The sequence below is a fragment of the Gopherus evgoodei genome, chromosome 6 (assembly GCF_007399415.2).
Source record: "Gopherus evgoodei ecotype Sinaloan lineage chromosome 6, rGopEvg1_v1.p, whole genome shotgun sequence".
In the NCBI taxonomy this organism is placed as follows: Eukaryota; Metazoa; Chordata; order Testudines; family Testudinidae; genus Gopherus; species Gopherus evgoodei.
Genome location: NC_044327.1, coordinates 76360597 through 76381106, shown reverse-complemented (window position 1 = coordinate 76381106; position 20510 = coordinate 76360597). Strand labels below are relative to the sequence as shown.

Sequence of the window (20510 nt, the reverse complement as noted above, 5' to 3'; positions counted from 1 at the left end):
TAGTCCTCACCTCCGTGGCTAGCATCGACTTATGGAGCAGTGCACTTTGGGTAGCTATCCCACAGTTCCCACAGTCTCTGCTGCACATTGGAATTCTGGGTTAAGTTCCCAATGCCTGATGGGGCCAAACCCTTGTCACAGGTGGTTTTGGGTACATGTCGTCAGTAGTCCCTCCCTCCATGAAAGCAATGGCAGACAATCGTTTCATGTCTTTTTTCCAGATTACCCATGCAGACGCTATACCGCGGCAAGCATGGAGCCTGCTCAGTTCACCATCATGCTGCTGTTGTAGGCAAGTCTACTGTGGGTGCTGCTGTTATCCAAGTAGTCAATGCAATCACTGACGTTCTGTTATCAAGGGTAGTAACTCTGGGAAACATGCGAGCTTTTTTAGATTTTAAGTGCATCATATGCCTGTCGTTCGTTGCTGGTGAAGAAGTCTTGCAGCCGTACATTCCAGTCCGGCTGGCGTTGTAATATCCCATAGCACTTCTGTGGTTGACACATATAACAGTTCCAGGGCTCTTGCTCTTTTGCTTTGGCCAAGGTACCTTGCCCTACCCGAACCTCCAAGCTTTCAACACAGAAGAATCTGCAACAGCTCCTTGCCTTCACAGTAGACAGTACAGTAGGACTGCTAACTGTCCTCGCTGGACATGTAGTTTGGCTGCGGGTTCTGGGAACATCTTCCTTGCCCGGCTCCTAGTAACCTCCAGGGCATGGTGTATGGCTCCACCATTTCCGCTGCAACTCTGCTCTCCTGCAACTTTGCTCTCCTGCTCCCCAGCAACGAGCTCGGGGATCTGTTCTGGTCCTCCTGGATGCTGCTGGCAGCAGATGGTGCAGTAGGACTGCTTACTGTCCTTGTCCACCGCTTCCGCTGCAACTCTGCTCTCCTGCTCGGGGGATCTGTTCATGAAGCCTGGACAGTAGTAAGGAGCAGTTCAACTATAGGCTGAGCAAGTGCAGAATGGTGATAGAATGTGCCTTTGGACGTTTAAAAGCTCGCTGGCGCTGTTGGTCAGACCTCAGTGCAACCAACATTCCCATTGTTATTGCTGCTTGCTGTGTGCTCCATAATATCTGTGAGAGTAAGGGGGACACGTATATGGCGGGGTGGGAGGTTGAGGCAAATCCCTGGCATTCGATTTTGAGCAGCCAGACACCAGAGCGATTTGAAGAGCACAGTAAGGCACGCTGTGCATCAGAGACCCTTTGAAAACCAGTTTCATGACTGGCCAGGCTTTGATGTGACAGTTGTGTGTTTCTCCTTGATACAAACCCGCCCCCTTTGCTGATTTAATTCCCCATAAGCCAACACGCTCCCCACTTCGAAATAAAACTATTGTTTTGAAACCATGCATTCTTTCTTTATTAATTAAAAACGAAACCGAGATAACAGACAAGGTAGCCCGATGGGGTGGAGGAGGAAGGAAGGACAAGGCCACATTGCTTATTGTGCCCACACTAAAAATCAAACTGCTTAAATGACAGCCTTATGTTGCTTGGGCCATCCTCTGCAGTGGAGTGGCTGGGTGCCTCCCACCCCGCATTCTTGGGTGTCTGGGTGAGGAGGCTATGGAACATGGGGAGGAGGGTAGGCATTTATACAGTGGATGCAGCGGGGGTCTGTGCTCTTGTTGGCTTTCCTGCAGCTCCAACAGATGCTTCATCATGTCAGTTTGCTCCCTCAATAGCCTCAGCATCGTGTCCTGCCTCGCTCTTCATGCTCATTAATTCTTTCCTGGCCTCTGCCACTGAATGCCTCCATGCATTAAGCTGTGCCCTATCAGTGCAGGAGAAATGCATGAGCTTGGAAACATGTAATTGGGAGTGCATTCTTTTTGCCTTCAAATCTGCGATAACCTCAGGGACAGAGACGATAGTGGGAGAGTAGAAACATTCTACGCTCTAGGATTCTGGGGGGACTGCATGGTCACCTGTGCTTCTGAGTTCGCCAGGCTGACCAAACAGAAAATGAAATTCACAAGTTCCAGGGGCTTTTCCTGTGTACCTGGCTAGTGCATCGGAGTTCAAAGTGCTGTCCAGAGCGGTCATAACTGAGCACTCTGGGATAGCTCCCGGAGGCCAATGCAGTCGATTTGCATCTGCACAACCCCAAATTTGACCCAGCAAAGTCAATTTTAGTGCTACTCCCCTCATCGGGGAGGAGTACAGAAGTTGATTTTAAGAGCCCTTTTGGTTGACGGAACAGGGTTCGTTGTGTGGATGCAGTCATTTTTAAATCGACCTAACGCGGCTAAATCCAACTTAACCCTGTTGTGTAGACCAGGCCTAAGTGGGGAAAACTATTATGGAGAAGCAAGGAAGAAGAATAAAAACAGAATGGAAAAATATTTCATACCTAAAACAAGGGCAGAATTAAGGTTGAAATATATTAGTAGCGTCCATTCTGAGTTAACCCCTTAGCCAAGATAATGCACAGATGTTGTAAAACAAAGATATTTCTCTGAAATGGGGATATAATACAAGCTTCATATAGTCTGATGCATAAATAGAGAAACAGGTAAAGGTAAAGGTTAGTGATATAACCCTGCCAGATGCCTCCAGTAAAGTTCAACAACAAAGGGAGAATATAGGTCCCCAGTTCATGAAAACAGAGAAAATAGGTTTTTTTTCTTACAAGTTCAAGAGAACATCAGATGTAAAATATTCTAGGAAATCATAACCTCCAGGTTCTCTGCCTACAAACATGGAGTGCATCTGTGTCTCTTACTATAAAAATTGTGAATATTATTCATAGTCTGATTTTGAACCTAGACATATATATGGAAAAAGCATCTGAATTCCACTGAAACCATGCCTTCTAGACATATCTGCCTCTAGAGAAGTATCTGACTCTGGGAAGGCAAATAATAACCAGTATGGTTTCGACTTCGTGTTTACAGTTTCATTTAAATTCTTGGATCAAAGTGAGGGTCTCCAAATCAGTTCAGCTTCCCCCTTTATATCAAAATCCTGTTATTTGTCTGCTGGGCCTTGGGAACCCAGTCTGAACCAAGATACACATTTTTGCCCAATGGGTGGTACTTCTTTGGAGTTGCTTACCTGTCCCAGGATTTGCAATAATTGTCTCCCACTGATTTTAGTTCCTGGAGAAGCTCAGTAACTCTTCCTGATGGAGCGAGCCTACTATTCGTAGCTCACAAATATACATATAACATTTATAGATGCACACCTTTATTAACAATCCCTTTGTCCATAGCATCTGGCACATCTCAATAAAATAATTTTTTCAGGTTTCTGAGCTTTCACATTTGTTACACTATCAACAAACCAATATGTTGCAGACAAGAATTACTGAACAAATCACAGTTTCTGCAGAGCCTGGTCTAAAACTCTGGTCCCCTCACCTCCAAAAATCACAGATCACCATCATTTCAGCTAAAGAATATCTCACTGGATGCCAGTAATAGCCGGTCCCTTTATCCTGCCCATAGGCTAGTAAATAAAGGGTAACTTCACACATACAAAATGAGTACATTACAGGAGAAACCCTATACATATTAAGAAGGAGCATTCATTGCTCCAAAGATATTAGCTTCCTTTCATGCAAATAGAGGTCAGAGGCATCTTAGAAATACATTAAATATATAAGTAAGATGATTTACCGTGCATACTTAAATTTGTCCTATACCAAGGACAAAATTACTATTTCTGTTATATCTGACAGGATAAAACACAAATATAGCACACAAATACTACCTGCAAAGGACTTACAGTATTTTACATTCACCCACCTCTCTATAGTCTGCGAGTTTTAAGAATATTGTTAGTTTTGCATTACATATCCTTGCTTTTTCATTAAGCACTGCAATTTTAAAAGACAAAAATGTCATTTTAAAGAGGAACTGTTGGCACTGTTAAGTAGAATTTGTGTTGCATTATTTTTAAACAATTTAAATTAATGTTTCTGTGCTATAGCTATCGTTTGCCATGACATCACTGAATTTAGGCTTCATCACTTATTTTAACAAGCATTCCCCTGAGTTCTGTGCTACACGGCTGAAATTTATATGAGTATTATGGATTTGGAAAAGCAAAAAATTGCTCTTATTTCTGTGTAAAGTACTGCTTCTGGACAATGGCAAACAAATTCTGGAATCTTAATCACAAAATAAAACACAGGCTTTTACCCCTTGAGATAAAAACTGTTAACTATTCATTTATCACTAGACTTTCTCATTGCACAACAAATACAGAAAAACTATCCTTTCGAACAATTGCCACTTTGAAATCCTGTAGTTTAAAAATATATTTCCTAATTATTTTACATTTTGTGTCAAAATTAACCTTAATGTATAGTCCATGATAAAGTAACACCAAAAATTGGAAAATACAGAGATTCTGTATAAGATTCTTATTACCTGTGTGCCAGCAGTGCCCTGAAGGTCATCTGATTCAGCCCCAGATAACTTGGCAGCAAGATTGACCAATCCCAGTTCCATTCAGTAATGGCTGACTGTTGAGGTATGGGAAGAAGCTATTGTTAGTTATTAATCAGAATTAATATGATCAGTAAATTAAAGCACCAGCTGTGATAGACTAACTAAGAAGGAGGGGGGTCTAGAACAAGGACTTAGACAGATGATATCAATCATGTCCACAGAAGAAGGTTTTTATTCCAATAAGACAGCAATTAATTTATAAATCCATTTGGGGATGTAGCCATTATTTATAAAAAGATAAATCAATTTTTCTGAGTCGTTATTCTTCCAACTGTTAATGGCATTTTGCCCAGCCACTTTCTCTGAGAGCTTGACTCTATTTGAAAAGCAAAATCATTGGCAACTTTTTATGTATTGTAGCAATTTACATTTTCTACTGTCAGCAAAAAGTTTATCAAGAAAAAGAACTTGGTGTAGCTGGAATTAATGCTGTATCTTAATTAGTGCGAGATATTTTACTTGTCTATTGTTGTGTAAGGCATTGCAGTCACCAGATGGTTATTATAAATACCTATAGACAATATGAACTCAGGTAAATGCCCTGTTGCTTATTTAATTAATAAAATCTATCCTACAATAACTGTATGCAGACAAATGACGTACAACAATATCATGCTTACAAAGCAATACTTGTAGCTGTATAATATTAATATTATTAACTAAAGTTCAGCCAATAAGGAATAGTGACCATAATACAATTAAGTTCAATATACTTGGGAGAGAGATTGCTCCCAAAATTAGTATGGTGAAACTAATTTGGCTAGGACTATTTTTTTTTTAAAAGATGAGGAAACTAGTCAAAACTGGGGAAATTAAAATCCTTATGACTCTGAATGGAAGCTACTTTCTCATACCATAATAAATAGTAACAGGAGTTATGTAACCCCTAAACAAAAAGAGGGAAGGCAACACCCATATATATGTATATTAATATATATACGGCTAAATGGCAAGGTTCAAGAGCTTATTTAAGCTAAACAAGTATCCTTTAGAAAATGGAAATCCAGCCCAAATGAAGCCAATAGGAAGTAATGTAACATAAACTGTAGCAAGCAGAGTTTCCAACAAGATTTGCAGGATTCCCTAATCCCACAGAACCTCTGGTGCTACTGGAGACAGCTGAATATACTCCACGGGTCCTCTTCCACCCAGCTGCTTTAACTCTCTCTCTGTCTCTCCGCCTTTCTCTTACCCCCTCCTTCCTTCCTTCATTCACTCACAAATAATAAAAGTCAGGGAGAGAGGATAGAGAAAGGAAGAATGGGAGAGAGGGGCAGGGAAAGTGAAAGAGAATAAGTGAGTAAATGGGGAAGAAGCTGAATGGTGGAAGTGAATGTCTAACGAAGAATGAATGAGGAGGAAAAAGTCTATCAAGAGTGAGATGAGAGACAGAAGGAGTTAATGAAGAGGGAGGAAAGAGAGTAAAAGAGGGAGGGGATGGAAGCAGGAAAGACAGTGCTCCAATGTTTAACTGTAAATTCAGGTAGTCATTCATTCTACACACAGAACAACAAAAAACAGAGGGAACACCAAAGATACGTGAAATCAGAAGGGCTAAAAAGAGGGGATTTGATGAGCAAACAGGAAAAAGAAAAAAAAAACCAAGAAATTGTGTACATATAATAGGAGGAGGAAGCCTGGGAAAGAATTGGTCAGTCTGGTGGTAAAGTAAAGGAGATTGAGATGTCGGCGGGACAAAGTGATTAAATTCAGAGTAACAAGTTGCTACGACTAGATGGTAAACATCAGGAGTTCTGAAAGAATGTAAATATGAAGTGGCTGAATTGTGAACTTTAATTATGTGCTGTCTCTCAAATTAGCTACTAAACCAAAGGGCTGGAAGATAACACATGCACATAATATTTAATTAATATGCTAGGGTTGATCCTGGGGTGTACAGAGCAGCAAACTTTATTCAGGAGCAGGTAAATTGGCTGAAATTATAATTAAAAATAATTATTAAATCTCCTGATCATAGAATATCATGGTTGGAAGGGACCTCAGGAAGTCATCTAGTCCAACCTCCTGCTCAAAGCAGGACCAATTCCCAACTAAATCATCGCAGCCAGGGCTTTGTCAAGCCTGACTTTAAAAAACTCTAAAAAAGGAGATTCCACCACCTCCCTAGGTAACCCATTCCAGTGCTTCACCACCCTCCTAGTGAAAAAGTTTTTCCTAATATCCAACCTGAATCTCCCTCACTGCAACTTGAGACCATTACTCCTTGTTCTGTCATCTGGTACCACCGAGAACATGATATGTTGGGGGACAAACTAGCATGGCTTCAGAAAAGGAAAATCATGCCTCTAATCTACTATAATTCTTTGCATATGTGAAAAAGATAGCAAATAAGAGACAACCAGTTGCTATAGTTTATTAGTTCTTCTTATGGACTTTTTCAAAGGCTGTTTAAAAGACCATTAAACAGCCTTTGAAAAAGTCCATAACAAGAACTTATATTAAGGAAACCAAGTAGTCATGGGGTGAAAAGAAAATTATTGTCTTGTATTAGAAACTGGCTATAACACAGAAAAAAAAGAGTGAAAACAAATGGTCAAATTTCATAATGGCAGAAAGATAACAGGACATGGCTCCAAAGTCTGTCCTAAAATCACTGCTGTTCAATGATGTGGTAAAATAGGTGAACAAAGAGTGAGGTGGCAAAGCTTACAAATGATACAAAATCAGTCTGGTTACTCAAGACTAGAGAAGCTGTCAGGAAAAACCCAAGGTGGCAGATGAAATTCAGTGTTGACAAATGTAAAATAATGCACGTTGAAAGGAATAATTTTAACTATTCATACATATTTGTGTTCTATTTAACTGTAGCCGCTAAGGAAAAAGACCTGGCAGTCATTGTGGACAGCTCAATATAGTCCTCTGCTCAATGTAGGAACAGAAGGAGTCCAGAAATCGATGATGAAAATGTTAAGTTAAAAAAAAAAAGAACAAGAAGAATTGTATATGAAGGGAGATTGAAAAGTTGGAACTGCTTTGTTTAGAGAAACCAAAAAAGAGAGAACATGATAGAGGTATATAAAATAATGAATGGTAAAAACGGGCCCCTAAATGTTTTGTGATTCCACATTCATACAACTTGCTGCAAAATCTATCCTTTTTTGAAGATGCTGCAGAATTCAGTATTTTTGTATGAGAATCGCATATGGTTGCAGACAGGTGCTAGATGTTTTGTTTTCTGTCTCCTTGCCCTATCAGTTCCACTCTGCAGCTACCTCTTGCTTTCTAGGGAGAATTAATTAGGGAACAGAGGCTTATGGAGTTGGAGTGTGAAGAACACAGTAAAAATATTAATTGACAATTTTTTCATTTATATTTATTTTTAATATGAGCCCTAGTCAAAAGTACTGACAGGAAACAAATATTTTTGTACAATATTATTTTCTATGATAATTTCCCCCTATTATATTGCTTAGGTAGCCTAGCTCCATGGATATAGGCTATCTTGCTGTTCAAGAGACCTGTCTCCAAACCTCTCTTCTCAATGAGTGCTAGGAAGTGGAAGCCTGTAACCAGCTTAAGAGGTTCATCCATGGCAACACTCTGCAGGCAGGCCTGCTACCTTCTGATTCACCTACTCCCTGGTTTATTTAGGCTAATCCAAACCCAGTGATAATGGGCTGTGCATGAGGGAAGGGATTGTAAATGAAGAGGATTTTATGGGAACAGAGTAAGTTAACAGTGCTGCAGAATTCAGCTGATCTTGTTCCTGAATTCAGTGCCACTGTGCCAAGGAATACACGGACTCCTGAATAAACACAAAGTTGGCACTCCTATTTATGCTCTCAAAGCAGAAGAACTTAAGCACAGTCTTTAGAATTGAAAGGCAACGAATATAAAACTGATAGAAGGAATACTCTTACACAATGCATAACTGGCTCACTGGCAAAAGATATTGTGAAGGCCAGAGGCTTAGTGGGATTCAAACAAGGATTCGACATTTATGTGGATAATGAAAACATATATTATATAAATATATATAATTATACACCTCTATTCCGCTATAACGTGATCCGATATAACACAGGTTCACATAGTGCGGTAGCAGTGGGGCTCCGGCGGTGCTTTTAAAGGGTCCGGGGCTACAGCTGCTGTGGGGATCCCAGGGCCCTTTAAATCACCACTGGAGCCCTGCCACCCCTACCCTGGGGCTGTGGCAGTGTGGCTTGCCGGCAATTTAAAGGGCCCGGGGCTCTTGCTGCTGAAGAATCCCAGGCCCTTCAAATCACTGCTGGAGCCCTGCCATAGCTACCCCCGGGCTGTGGCAGCGGGGCTCCACCAGTGATTTAAAGGGCCTGGGTTTCCCTGCATCCGGAGCACCAGGCTCTTTAAATCACCGTTGCAGCCCTGCCACTGTTACCCCAATATTAAGGCATTTCACCTATAACGCGGTAGGGATTTTTGGCTCCCTATGACCATATTATATGGGGTAGGGGTGTATATGGTAAAAATAAAGAAACAGATCAGGGATTTATAAACTCTCATGTTTCAGGGCAGAGACCAACTACTGACTGATGGGGTTAAGAAGAAATTTAGGCAGAATAACTGTCCATTATGAGTTTTTTTGTAGCGTCCTTTGAAGAATCTAGCAGTAGAATCTGTCAGAGACCAGATAATGGATTAGACTGACTATTGGTCTATTCCAGTATGGCAGTTCCTATATTCATGTATTAAAATTACATTTTAAAGGAAATAAAATAAGATAACTTCTTTAATAGTATAATTAATTTCAGGAAGCAAGTTGATTTACTGACCAATAGGTTTGACACATGATACCTTAATGTCTATGGTCCATTAATTATTTTTATTGAAATGCTAGGACAGTTTTCCAAGTTCTGATAAACTGATTTTATGCTAACATTTCTGGAATCCAACACAATCCAATATGAACTGTCTCTTGTCACCTGCTGATTAATGGAGCACTGCAACTCTGTCATATAGCAAAAGAATTCTGCCCTGAGTTTTCAGTATTTGAAGGTCTTATTCTACTCACTATTAATGAATGTAGGCAAGAACTGTAACATGCATGATAAAAATATTATCTGTGTTCCAAATCTGGACACCATTTTTTTCCCAGTTGTCTAAGACAAGTAATCCCTCCCTTGAGTCCCCTTCATTTAGGATATTTACAAAGAAACTTATGAAACAAGAAAGAGCAACACAGGTTTAAAACTAGTTCAACTGGGGTCAGGAGCCTCAAATTAATATTCATCTCCTTCATTCACACCATTAACACTTTCACTGAAATACATCACATGGATTAAATATCTATTAAATAATATGTATGTTTTAGAAAATGGCGTATACAACGAAAAAGACGGTTACTCACCTTTGTAACTGTTGTTCTTCGAGATGTGTTGCTCACATCCATTCCAGTTAGGTGTGCGCGCCGCGCGTGCACGTTCGTCAGAAACTTTTTACCCTAGCAACTCCAGTGGGCTGGCAGGTCGCCCCCTAGAGTGGCATCACCATGGCACCCGATATATACCCCTGCTGGCCCGCCCGCTCCTCAGTTCCTTCTTGCCGGCTACTCCGACAGTGAGGAAGGAGGGCGGGTGTGGAATGGATGTGAGCAACACATCTCGAAGAACAACAGTTACAAAGGTGAGTAACCGTCTTTTCTTCTTCGAGTGATTGCTCACATCCATTCCAGTTAGGTGAATCCCAAGCCATACCTAGGCGGTGGGGTCGGAGAGAGAAGTAGCGGCATGGAGCACTGCAGATCCGAAGGCCGCGTCCTCTCTGGACTGCTGGACCAGGGCGTAGTGGGTAGCAAAGGTGTGGACCGATGACCAGGTCGCTGCCCGACAGATTTCCTGGATGGGCATACGGGCGAGGAAAGCCAGCAATGACGCCTGCGCCCTGGTGGAGTGCGCAGTCACACGGCCCGTAGGAACGTGAGCCAAGTCATAGCAGGTCCTGATACAGGACGTTACCCACGAGGATAACCTCTGCGAGGAAATGGGAAGCCCCTTAATGCGGTCCGCTACTGCCACGAAAAGCTGGGGGGATTTGCGGAACGGTTTGGTCCTCTCCACATAAAACGCGAGAGCCCGACGGACATCAAGCGAGTGGAGTTGTTGCTCCCTGCGTGAAGAATGAGGTTTCGGGAAAAAAACTGGGAGGAAGATCTCCTGGTTGACGTGGAAGGCTGAGACCACCTTGGGGAGAAAGGCAGGGTGCGGTCTCAGCTGCACCTTATCTTTATGGAAGACTGTATACGGGGGATCTACCGTGAGCGCCCGGAGTTCCGACACCTGTCTAGCTGAGGTAATAGCTACTAAAAAGGCAGTCTTCCAAGAAAGATAGAGCAGGGAGCAAGTAGCTAACGGCTCAAAGGGGGGCCCCATGAGCCGAGACAACACCAGGTTAAGATCCCAGGTAGGGGCAGGGGGTCGGACGTTAGGGTAGAGACGGTCCAACCCCTTAAGGAATCTAGTCACCGTCGGGTGAGAGAAAACGGAGCGGCCATCCCCACCCGGGTGAAAGGTGGAGATAGCCGCCAGGTGGACCCGCAGGGACGATATCGCCAGGCCCTGTTGCTTAAGGGACCAAATATAGTCCAAAATATTGGCCACCGAAACTTCCATCGGGAGGAGACCCTTCTCCACGCACCAATAGGAGAAACGCTTCCACTTGGCCGAGTACGTCGCTCTAGTGGAAGGCTTCCTGCTGCCCAAGAGTACCTCACGTACCGGGGTGGAGCAGCGCAACTCAGAACTGGTCAGCCACGCAGGAGCCACGCTGCTAGGTGCAGCGACTGGAGGTCCGGGTGACAGAGAGTTCCGTGGTCCTGGGTGATCAGGTCCGGATGAAGGGGCAGGGGAACTGGGTCGGCTATGGCCATGTCGAGCAACATGGGGTACCAATGTTGCCTGGGCCACGCCGGGGCTACCATGATCACGCGGGCCCTGTCCCTGCGCACCTTCAGAAGGACCCTGTGGATCAGCGGGAACAGGGGGAACGCGTAGAACAAGTGGGTCGTCCACGGAATAAGGAAGGCATCCGCTATAGACCCGGACTCCCGTCCCTGAAAGGAGCAGAACGCCTGGCATTTCCTGTTCCCCCTGGACGCGAAGAGGTCCACGCGGGGACAACCCCACCTCTGGAAAATCGAGAGGGCGACGTCCGGGCGGAGGGACCATTCGTGCGCGAGGAAGGATCTGCTCAGGCGGTCCGCCAGCGTGTTCCGTACTCCGGGGAGGAAGGAAGCCGTGAGGTGAATGGAGTGGGCTATACAAAAGTCCCAGAGTCGCATTGCCTCGTGACATAGGGGAGAGGATCTGGTGCCACCCTGCTTGTTGATATAGTACATGGTCGTCGTGTTGTCGGTAAATACCGCGACACAATGACCCTGAAGCTGGTGACAGAACGTTTGACAAGCAAGGCGGACCGCTCTCAACTCCCGCATGTTGATGTGTAATTCCACCTCCTGTGGAGACCACAGGCCCTGTGTCCTCAGGGGTCCCAGGTGGGCCCCCCAGCCGAGATCGGAGGCATCCGTCGTTAGGGACGACGGGCTGGGGTGGGTGGAATGGGAGCCCCGCACACACGACGGATTGGTCTAGCCACCAACTGAGAGAATCCAACACCCCCTGGGGGATTGTGATCAGCATGTCTAGTGACTGCCTTGTCGGCCGATAATGTGCGATGAGCCAGGACTGGAGGGGCCTCATGCGGAGCCGTGCATACCCGGTCATGAATGTGCAGGCTGCCATATGGCCTAACAGGGTTAGACATGTCCGTATCGATGTCAGGGGGGCTGCCAGCAAGCGCTGAACGATCGCCGACAACGACTGGAACCTCGGCAGCGGCAGAAGGGCCCTGGCTACGGTGGAGTCCAGGATGGCCCCAATGAACTCCACCCTCTGCGAGGGGAGCAGGGTGGACTTGTCCACGTTGATCATGAGGCCCAAGGTAGCAAACAGGCCGGTGATCCTGTGGACGTGGCTGCAGACCTGCAGCTCCGACGTGCCCCGAATTAACCAATCGTCGAGGTAAGGGAACACGTGAATGCGACTGCGCTGAAGATGTGCCACAACGACGGCCATGCATTTTGTGAATACCCTCGGAGCCATAGAAAGGCCAAATGGGAGGACCGCAAATTGGTAGTGAAGGCAGCCGACCACGAACCGAAGGAAACATCTGTGGTGTGGCCATATGGCAATATGAAAATAAGCGTCCTGCATGTCGAGGGCGGCATACCAGTCTCCAGGATCCAGGGATGGGATAATGGTCCCCAGGGATACCATGCGGAACTTCAACTTTACTAGATATTTGTTGAGCTCTCGCAGGTCGAGGATAGGCCTGAGGCCTCCCTTGGCCTTGGGGATCAGAAAGTAGCGGGAATAAAACCCCTTGCCCTTCTCGTTCTCCGGAACCGCCTCTATAGCTCCTTAGTTGAGGAGCGTCTGTACCTCCTGGCGGAGGAATTGCTCGTGAGAGGGGTCCCTGAAGAGGGACGAGGATGGGGGGCGGGAGGGAGGAAATGATACAAACTGCAGACGGTATCCCGTCTGCACCGTGCGTAAGACCCAGCCGTCGGATGTTATCCGGGATCACGCCTGGAGGAAAAACGAAAGGCGGTTGGAAAACGGGGGGAAAGGATCCATGGGAGATACTGGTATTACGCCCTCGGGCGCACCTTCAAAACGAAGGTTTGGGTCCAGGTGGGGCTTTAGAGGAGCTTTGGTTTTGCCCCCCTTGATTGCCCGATGGCCTGCGCCTGCCATTTCTGCCGCGGCGCCTATTAAGGTCCTGCCGCTGGCGGAACTGGGGGTATGGCCGACGCTGCTGCTGTTGCTGCGGTCGGAAGGGTCTGCGTTGCGTCCCAGGCATGTGCATACCAAGGGAGCGCATAATGACCCGATTGTCCTTAAGACTTTTCAGTCTGGGGTCTGTCTTCTCCGAGAACAGGCCCTGGCCTTCGAACGGGAGGTCCTGGATGGTGTATTGGAGCTCCGTAGGAAGGCCAGAAACCTGAAGCCAGGAGATGCGGCGCATCATCACCCCCGAGGCGAGGGTATGGGCAGCTGAGTCTGCCGCGTCCAAGGAGGCCTGCAATGAGGTTCGTGCAACCTTTTTGCCCTCGTCAAGAATCACCGCAAATTCTTGACGCGCCTCTTGTGGCAGCAGCTCTTTGAACTTATCCGCTGCCACCTAAGAGTTAAATGCGTAGCGGCTAAGAAGGGCTTGCTGGTTGGAAACCCTGAACTGAAGGGCCCCAGCCGAATAAACCTTGCGGCCGAGGAGGTCCATACGCCTGGCCTCCTTGGATTTGGGGGCTGGGGCTTCCTGTCCGTGACGCTCCCTCTCGTTCACCGACTGTACCACCAGGGAACATGGTGTCGGGTGAATATGGAGGTACTCGTAGCCCTTGGAGGGGGCCATGTACTTCCTTTCGACGCCCCGTGCAGTAGGGGGGATGGAGGCCGGAGATTGCCAGATTGTATTGGCGTTGGCCTGGATCGTCCGAATAAAGGGGAGGGCGACCCTGGTGGGAGCATCGGAGGAGAGGATGCTGACGACGGGGTCCTCGATCTCAGAGACCTCCTCAGCTTGCAGGCTCAGATTCTGTGCTACGCGCCTGAGGAGGTCCTGATGTGCCCTGAGATCCAGAGGAGGAGGGCTATTAGAGGAAGTGCCAGCCACCGCCTCATCGGGAGAAGACGATGAGGAGACCCCTGGCAAGAGAGTGTCCAGCGGGGGGTCCGCCTCAGCCCTCGCCTCTGGCTCAGGAGGGAGATCAGGGTCCTGTTGCTTTGACCCATCCTCCCCGTCCGGGGAGGGAGGGGGGCGAGACAACGTCGCCTCCGGTGCCCTGTGCTCTGCCGTTGCAGGCCTAGGAGGAAGCTTTTGGGGGCCCTGGGCTTGATGGTATGCCCAGGGTGTCCAGAACCCCCACTGTCGCGGACCCTGGTCCTGTTGCGGAGGGTCTTGGAAAAGAGCCGCTTGTCTGTCAGTGCCCAGCGCGTATACACTGTCCCGCCTGCGATGACACAGACGGCTGTCTGGAAGGCCATGGAGGGGCCGACCGCGGCTGGTAAGAGTCTCCGCGTCCTGGCGCCGAAGATGTTCTCGGTGCTGGGGATCGGGACCGGGAGCCACACCGGTGCCGGGATCGGGACCGGGGTCTGTCATGGACTCGGTGCCGGGATCGGGACCGGTACCGGCCGCTGCCTCGGTGCCGGGATCGGGACCGGGACCTGCCACCGACGCGGTGTCGGGAGGTTGACCGGGACCGGGACCTGCCACCAGCTCGGTGCCGGGAGGTCGACCGGCGCGCTGATCGACGGCAGGACTGGCTCCTGGAGTCCCGGTGCCGGTATCGGCGGCTGGAACCAGACCGTGACCGTCTGGAGGCCGATCGGTGCCGCGAGTACGACCGGTACCGCCGAGGGGAGTGGTGCCGGGACTGCGAGCGGCGGCGGGATCTTGAGCGACCATGGTGTCGGGACCTCGACAGCGAGCGTGAGTCCCGAGACGGCGCCGACATCATAGGTTTGCCCCTGGACGCTACCCGCACCGGAGGTACCGGGGGTGGAGGCTGAGTTGACTCAGTCAGGGCAATGAGGTCCCGTGCCGAGGCGAAGGTCTCCGGCGTTGATGGGACCAATAGCTCAACCCCAGATCTTATGGGGGAGCTCGGCGGGACCGGACTCGACGGACCCTCCGGGCCCGGAGTCGACGGTGCCGGTAGCACCGCGGCCGATGTCAGTGCCGGGCGCTCCACTCGAGTCTGCCTGGATGGAGTTGCAGACTTCGAGGGTCTTGCTTCTACACCCAGTGCCGGGGAAGGTCGGTGCCGGGGAGTCTTTCCGGTGCCGGCGCGATCCGGTGCCGGTGTCGAAATAACGGCCTGCGAAGCTGCCGGGTCGAGTGCCGCTTCCATGAGGAGAGTCCTAAGTCTCTGGTCTCTCTCCTTCTTTGTTCTAGGCTTAAAAGCCTTGCAAATGCGGCACTTGTCTGACCTGTGCGATTCCCCCAGGCACTTTAGACATGCGTCGTGAGGGTCGCTGGTCGGCATCGGCTTCTTACAGGCCGCACATTGCTTGAAGCCCGGCGAACCAGGCATGAGCCTGGTGCCGGGAGCCGGGGAGGGCTATGGCCCAAACCGGCTAACAAATATCTACAATATTTACACTATTAACTATATATAACTAACTACACTTAACTACTAACTATCAACCGTAGAACAAGGAGAGCTAGGGACGTGGAGGACAGCTATGCCGCGCTCCACAGTTCCAACGACCGACACGGCGGTAAGAAGGAACTGAGGAGCGGGCGGGCCGGCAGGGGTATATATCAGGTGCCATGGTGGCGCCACTCTAGGGGGCGACCTGCCGGCCCACTGGAGTTGCTAGGGTAAAAAGTTTCCGACGAACATGCACGCGCGGCGCGCACACCTAACTGGAATGGATGTGAGCAATCACTCGAAGAAGAACTGCTCTTTAGCCATCACTAAAGAGAGCAGAGGTGATATCTTTACCTAAATACGAAAGAAATTTGTACTGAAAAAAGATAAGGGGATGTCTAGAAGAAGTTCTTACTGTGAACTTCATTTAACAGTTTAAAAAATCAGCACTGAAATTGTGGGGGTGCCTACAGGGATTAAGAAGATTGGCAAAGCCTCCAAATAAATTTTTCAAAAGTGCCTAAGTGATCTAGGCACATAAATCTCATTTTAAAAGTGACTTTTGAGATTTGTACCCTAAGTGCCGTTCACTAAGGTCCATGCCTTAGCCACAGGAGAAAATCAGACTTAGGGAGTTTTGATGATTTTACCTTAGACCTATTACTTTAAAAAAAAAAAAATGCTGACCTGGCATGGTACTAGTTTCTGGAATTAGATACCTTAATATTTTAACTGATTAGCCTAATATGAACATCAGAAATACACAGTTTTCTCATTTTTTTTTCTATTTAATCTATATCGATCTACATATTTCAAATTCAACCATTACTCCAGTGTCTGGTATTTTTGACAATGACTGTCATCAGGTAGTGTGTTTTATGGATTTTTTTCATCATTTCTCCCAAATATGCACTTCAAGCTTTGCCACTGTCTTCAACAGAAGACCCAGTCCATTGTATCTAGATAATGAAAAATCATCCATAAAATGTGCTTCTCATATTCATACTGAAGAAACGTAGCTATATGTGAAAGAATACAAATTCTTCAAGTACATGAGATCCACATCAAAGCAACAATACAGATAAAAGAACAGGGGAGAAAATGTGTCAATGACAACCCCTTGCATAGCACAAATGGATTATAAGTCAGCACTTTAGAGGCCAAGCACCCAAGCAATTTTATGAAGTTTGTGCCTATGCCAATTAGTTCATCATCATGATTTCAACACCTACCATCTAGTCTGACCACATTATATCTATCTATCTATCTGTCTATCTATCAATCACAGGCCACTAAATTTCACTCAGTTACTCTAAATTTCACCCAGTTACTCCTTTATTAAGGACAATAACTTGTGTTTGGCTGAAGAAAATTTTTCAGGAATATCCAGACTTGATTTGAAGACTTCAAGAAATGGAGAATCCATCACTTCCTGAGATAGCTTGTTTCAACAGTCTGTCACCCCCATTGTTAAAATGTTTGCCTTTTCTTTCCAAATTTGAATTTGTCTGGCTTCACCTTCCATAAGTTGTTGTTACGCCTTCCTCCACTAGATTAACACCCCTTTAGTATCTGGTATTTTCGCCTTGTAAAGTTACTCCTATGCTGTAATCAAGTCAGCTCTTGATCTTCTTTTTAAGGTAAACAGATTGAAAGGCATTTTCTTCATCCTTCAAATAATTTTTGTCTCTCTTTTCTGCACCCTTTCCAATTTTTCAGCATCCTTTTAAAAATGTGAACACCAGAACTTCACACAATATTCCAGTGTCGTCTTCAACAACGCCACATCTGGAGGTAAAATCATCTTCCTACTCCTACGCACTACTCCCTTGTTTATACAGACAAGGATCACATTAGCTCTTTTTACCACAGCATCACTTGAGAAATCATGCAAGTTGCTTGTCCACTGATTCCTAAATTATTTTCAGAGTTACTGCTTTCCAGGACTGCCTCATTGTGTAGGTATGACCTGTATTCCTTATAATATTATATATTATATTTTCATTGATAGAAATTGAAACTTTCAAAAACTTTCACTAACCTGATCAAACATATTTGCACAATATTGGCGGTGCACCTGGAAAGGGTTGAAAACAGGCTGCTCTTCTGCGCTCCTCAATGTCAAATGCAAATATTCAATGGGCATTACATTCTCTTCTGAAGAATTCCCACAAGACAGCAGCTCTTTCAAGTATTCCTTTTAAGAAGAAATACAAGTCAATGAGTACCACCTATCCTTGATGGCAACAGTCTGGTCAAATTCCACATATAAATTTATCTTTGCCCAACCAGATTATCATCAGATCTCTCCCGCCTCCCCACACTTTCTTCTCTCTGCCCCACTAGGCTTCAGCCAGGCCCAGAGTATCTGACAGCAGCATCTGCATGTAAATGAGGATTTAGTACAGGAAAAAGGAACTCCAGAGGGTAGGAATATGGACCCCAAACAGAAAAAGTAATAATATTGATAGGAGGAATAGTCAGGTAGAAGATACAAATAGTGAAAGGATTATACTTAATCTGTCTAGGAAATAGTGTGAAGTCAGATGAGATGACTGTACACTAATGCAACAAAGGAAATGTTTGTACACTAATGCAAGAAGCCTAGGCAACAAAGTAGTGGAACTAGTATTACTGGTGCAGGATGCAAACCAAATAGTATAAAGACAACAGAAATACGGTGTAATAGCAGTTGTGACTGGAATAGAGGCAATGATGGATATGTGCTTCCCAAGAGAGAAAGAAATAAAAGGTAATTGTGATGGGGTACCATTGTACAACAATGATGTGGTACAGTAAGGAAATAAGCATTGTATGTCAATGATGCCGCAGACACAAGAAATAAGAAGTGATACCATTAGCATGGATAAAACAGAATGCGTTTGGCTCAAAATCACTTTGGGGAAAGATTGTAAAAGAGATTCTATTAAGATAGTGTGAGAGGTCTGCTCTAGACCACCCCAGGCTGGAATCTGGAAATGGACAGAGATCTCTTTGATGTTATGAGAGAGATAAATACTATCAAAAATTGTGTCATTATGGAAGACTAACTTCCTAGATATAGATTGGAGAACACATATTACTAATAATGGTGTGACCCACTTATTCCTGGATGGCAGCAGACATGTCTTCAAATAGTAATGAACCAACAAGAGGTGATGCTTTTTTAGATTTGGCTTGGATAAGTAATGAAGACATTATAGACATTCTATTTGTAGAAAATAACCTTGGACTGAATGATCACAACTTGATTCTATTTAAATTAAATGGAAGGATAATCAAAAAAACTGGCAAATGTTGAGAAATTAAGGGCACTAGTTAGTGAAGTAAACTAGTCTGATGATCTCAAGGCCTTAAATGTGGAGGAGAATTGACATTTATTTAAGTTAAAAGTGCAGAAACTATCTGGAATTTGCATCCCAAGCATGTAGGGATGGACTCTAGCACTTACTGAATGAATAACCACTTCAAAAAGGATATTAGGAATAAGGAAAGATCCTAAAAAGAAAGGGACTGATCAGCAAAGATAGCTATACCTTGGAGGTCAGAAAGTATAGGGATAAAATAAGAATTGCCAAAGTCAAGCTGAGCTATACCTTGCAACAGAAATTAAAACAAATAGTAAAAGATTCTTTAGCCATATAAATAAAAAGAAGAAAAGAAGAAGTGGGCAGCCACTATGCAGTGAGGATGGGTTAGAAATTAAGGATAATCTAGCTATAATATGTATAATATGACTGCAAAATAAATTAATACTTTGCCTCAGTTTTCAATAAGGATGCTAATGTTGAACACGGGGGCAAAGGCAAGATGGTTAATGGGAATGAGTGTATAGAAATTATGCAAAACTCAAAATATTTAATGTACTCAGATTGGGAAGGGTGGCAGGGGGAGTGGATAAACTGCATCACAGATACTGAAAGAACTGTCACATAAAATTGCAAGTCTGATACCAAAGATTTTCAATATATCTGTTAAACTGGAGGTGGTATGGTATGACTGTAGAATAGAAAATATAGTATCTATATTTAAAAAAGAAGGAAAAAAATAAGCCAGTCAACTATGCACCTGCTAGTTTGACCTCAAAAGTACGCAAGATTTTAGAATACATTTTAAAGAAAAGAATAACTAAAGATGTGAAGGTAAATGGAAAATGGGACAAATGCAATATATGTTTACCAGAGGTAGATCATGCCAGTTTACTCTGATATCCTTATTTGTAAGATAACTGATGTTTTTAGACCAGCTAAATATAATAAATCTAATCTATCTGGACTTTAGTAAAGTATTTGATATGGTATCACACAGGAAATCATTAGTTAAACTGGAGAAGCTGGGGATTAGTACAGGAATTGTAAGGAACTAGTTAATGGGGAACAACTATAAGTTGTGCTAAAAGGAAAACTATTGGTCAGGAGGGAGGTTACTAGTGGAGTTCCTCATGGATCGATTTTTGGACAAATCTTATTTTTACTTAACAACAATACAGAGGAGGATCGGAATATTCTACTAGAAGAACTGGATGACCTTGAGGACTGGAATAATACAAATGGGATGAAATTTAATGTCCAAAGTGAAAGATCATGTACTTACAGACTATAAAACTTTCTGCTATAAGCTGTGTGCTCATCAGTTGAAAATGACAGAGGAGGAAAAAGACCTGGGTATATTAGTGAAAATATCAATTTGTGATACGTTAGAACATTTGGAGACTCAAACTGGATTGTATAGCCTGGCAATTAGGTGTTGTGTGCATGCACACTTCATAACCATGAACATTTCATAACCATTCAAAGCTGTAAAAGATCCTGCATCCTCCAATTCTCTCTTTCCAACAATCAGTGCAGCCACAGAACCAGTCCCTGCTTTCCTCATTAGTTTAAGGCAGT

The 20510-nt window shown here is 45.1% G+C and overlaps 1 protein-coding gene across 1 annotated transcript in view; it reads right to left on the bottom strand.

Moving 5' to 3' along the window:
- Nucleotides 1–4384: 4384 nt before the first annotated feature.
- KIAA0825 (KIAA0825 ortholog) overlaps nucleotides 4385–20510 on the bottom strand; it is a 226266-nt gene continuing 210140 nt past the window's right edge. The window contains 2 exon segments of the mRNA XM_030567980.1: nucleotides 4385–4483; nucleotides 17663–17818. Of these exon segments, the coding sequence (XP_030423840.1) occupies nucleotides 4385–4483; nucleotides 17663–17818 (255 nt within the window).